Below are 2500 nucleotides of genomic sequence, written 5' to 3'. Positions count from 1 at the left end.
AACAAAGATTGACGTCAACTGAAATGTGTGGTTTGGACAAAGGTTTAGGAGAAACTCACCATTCTGAAACAGACTCCTGTGGAAACAACAAAAGACACAAGTAAAGACACAATTAATTCAAATATGTCATGAAGACAGGATAAATTCATTTCAACACATTCAGAGGAATCATTTACTGTGATTAAAGACAAGAGCTGTTTTGATTTCCACTGGTTGAAATAAGCAGCTCACTGTGTTTTCAGGTGAGTTTGCAATAATTTAGCTGCAGAGCTGCAGTGAACGTGCAGTGAAATCCTGCTGCACTGAGTCTGGTCCTAAAATAAGAAGCAACGGATCCTCTTACAGCCTCGACTCAGACACAGCAGAGAAGAGAGGAAGAGCAGGAGGAAGAGGAGGAGGAGGAGGAGAGAAACATACAGACCCTGAACGTGACCGAAGATTTCAAAATCCACCGACGCCAGTTTCCTTCCTGCTGCTTCAGACATAATGAGAGAGAAACACAGGGAGAACAGAAGAGGGAGTGAAGGCCTCCGCTCTCTCTCTCTCTCCCTCCTCCTCACCCACATGCTCACCTGGGTCTGATGGTCTCTGTAGTCCAGTAGAACTACAGCTACACCGACTCACAGTAACGGACACAGAGGCACTGACACAAACGGACACAACTAAGACAATCACAGGAACCAGATGAAACTTCTCAGATTAAACTTTGTAAACCTGTTTTATAATGCGATGTGATTTTTATAAACTATGTAAGAATAAAACGTCTGAAGTGTCTCGTCCTCCAGGTTCTGGTTCTTCATGAAAACATCTGGACTGACTTCAGGTTCTTTAAGACGTAACTGAAGAAGGTTTCAGAACCTAAAGCACCAGATTCCTTCATACGACACAAACTATGAATAATGATAAGTAAACATGACGAGAGACTTTGTTAAAACATGTACAGCGTTAGATTGTCCACTAGATGGCAGGCATAGCTCAATAAATCCAGCAGGGGAGTCTCCACTGTAAATTACACACAGACACAAAGACACACACTCACACTTATAGAACACTGTATACTATATATACACTGCATGCTATTTACTTGTACTGTACAAATACACTGTATGTACAGTATATGTGTGCATGAATATATACTGTATGTACTGTGTGTACAGTATACATGAACAGAAATAACATTACATACATATAGCTGTTACAAAGGGCTTCTCAAACGAAAACGAAAATTCCTAAAGAAGCAAATAATAATTAAACTACATCATAAAACAATAAAGTCAAAGGATGAAAGAAACATGATGTCCGCTGAAATGTATATATGTTATATGTATGTATGTGTACTGGTTGTATTGTATATGTATGTATGTGTACTGTATGTCATGAACGGTGTGAACAGGTACAGTATGATACATGTATGTATGTATGTGTCCAGACCATCTAGGAACAGAGTGATTAGACCATAAAGTCTCAGTTTAAGCCTTTTCAATACCACATAACACGTTATAATCCCTACACACACACACACGCACACACACACTCTACAATTAGGGCAAAACATACACAGACTGTAACACCCCCACCCACCCCAACACACACTCTAATATGTGTTCTAATCTGTGAGTGTGTGTCAAAACAAACACCAAAGTCTAAAGAGGCTGTAAATCCAACACTCTGCTCATATGTGTTCCTCACTGTGTCCATCTGCACAAAACACACAACACCACAGTGTTGTAGTGTTGTAGTAGTTAAATATGAGATGTGATCAATGCTGATTTAAAGGTAAAACAAACACATTTGATATTGTGTGACATAAAATATAGTAAAAAGACTAAATTCAGACTCAGAGACTCAGAGAGGATAATAATGCAGCTCAGTTAACGGTTCGTCGGTTTGAATCCTGAAGGACGCTGATCCTAACCGGAGCCAGAAGGTCAGAATGTACAGGAACATCAAGTACAGAGGCAGCACGCTTTAACACACACACACACAAACACACAAACACACGCACACACACTGTACAGATATAGATACAATGAGCATATACAATTGTATTTTTACCCAGAAAATATTATTTTAAGAGAAATTTATACTATGATTTAATTATTAATTAAAAGTTAATATTTTTGAAATATAAAGGAAAAAAAGGGGGAAATACTAAGAGTTTAAGTTCTGTTAAACACAGACTGTAAATAAAGATGGACGACATAACAGTTCCCAGTGAAGCCAAAACATCTCTATCGCCCCCCTGGTGGCTGGCTGCAGTATAGGTCATAAACCCTCCTCCTCCATGTTAGCAGATGGGACAGGGATGGGGCAAATGGGAGGTTTTTCTTGTCTCTGATAGGTTTGGTTTGGTTTTAATTAGTTAATTGATTATATAGCTGCACATACTCCAATTGACGTCTTCATGGCTTCATTTCTGGACAGTGGCAGTTTATTTATTTATTTACAGTCTGAGTTAAACCACGACATGGTTCATTATATCTGTGGCTGAGACGGAGAC

At 39.1% G+C, this 2500-nt stretch overlaps 1 protein-coding gene across 1 annotated transcript in view; it reads right to left on the bottom strand.

Annotated features, from left to right (window-relative positions):
* Positions 1-558, bottom strand: part of LOC128453646 (acylphosphatase-2) — a 3716-nt gene extending 3158 nt beyond the window's left edge. Inside the window, exons 1-2 of the mRNA XM_053436651.1 lie at positions 422-558; positions 60-76 (exon numbers count right to left, since the gene is read on the bottom strand). Coding sequence (XP_053292626.1) covers positions 60-76; positions 422-485 — 81 coding nt within the window. The 5' untranslated portion in view covers positions 486-558. The remainder of the gene's footprint in view (positions 1-59; positions 77-421) is intronic.
* Positions 559-2500: the final 1942 nt, after the last annotated feature.

Source organism: Pleuronectes platessa, chromosome 12 (genome assembly GCF_947347685.1).
Source record: "Pleuronectes platessa chromosome 12, fPlePla1.1, whole genome shotgun sequence".
Taxonomy (NCBI): Eukaryota; Metazoa; Chordata; class Actinopteri; order Pleuronectiformes; family Pleuronectidae; genus Pleuronectes; species Pleuronectes platessa.
Note: the sequence above shows the minus strand (reverse complement) of the source record. Positions and strands in the feature narration are given on the sequence as shown.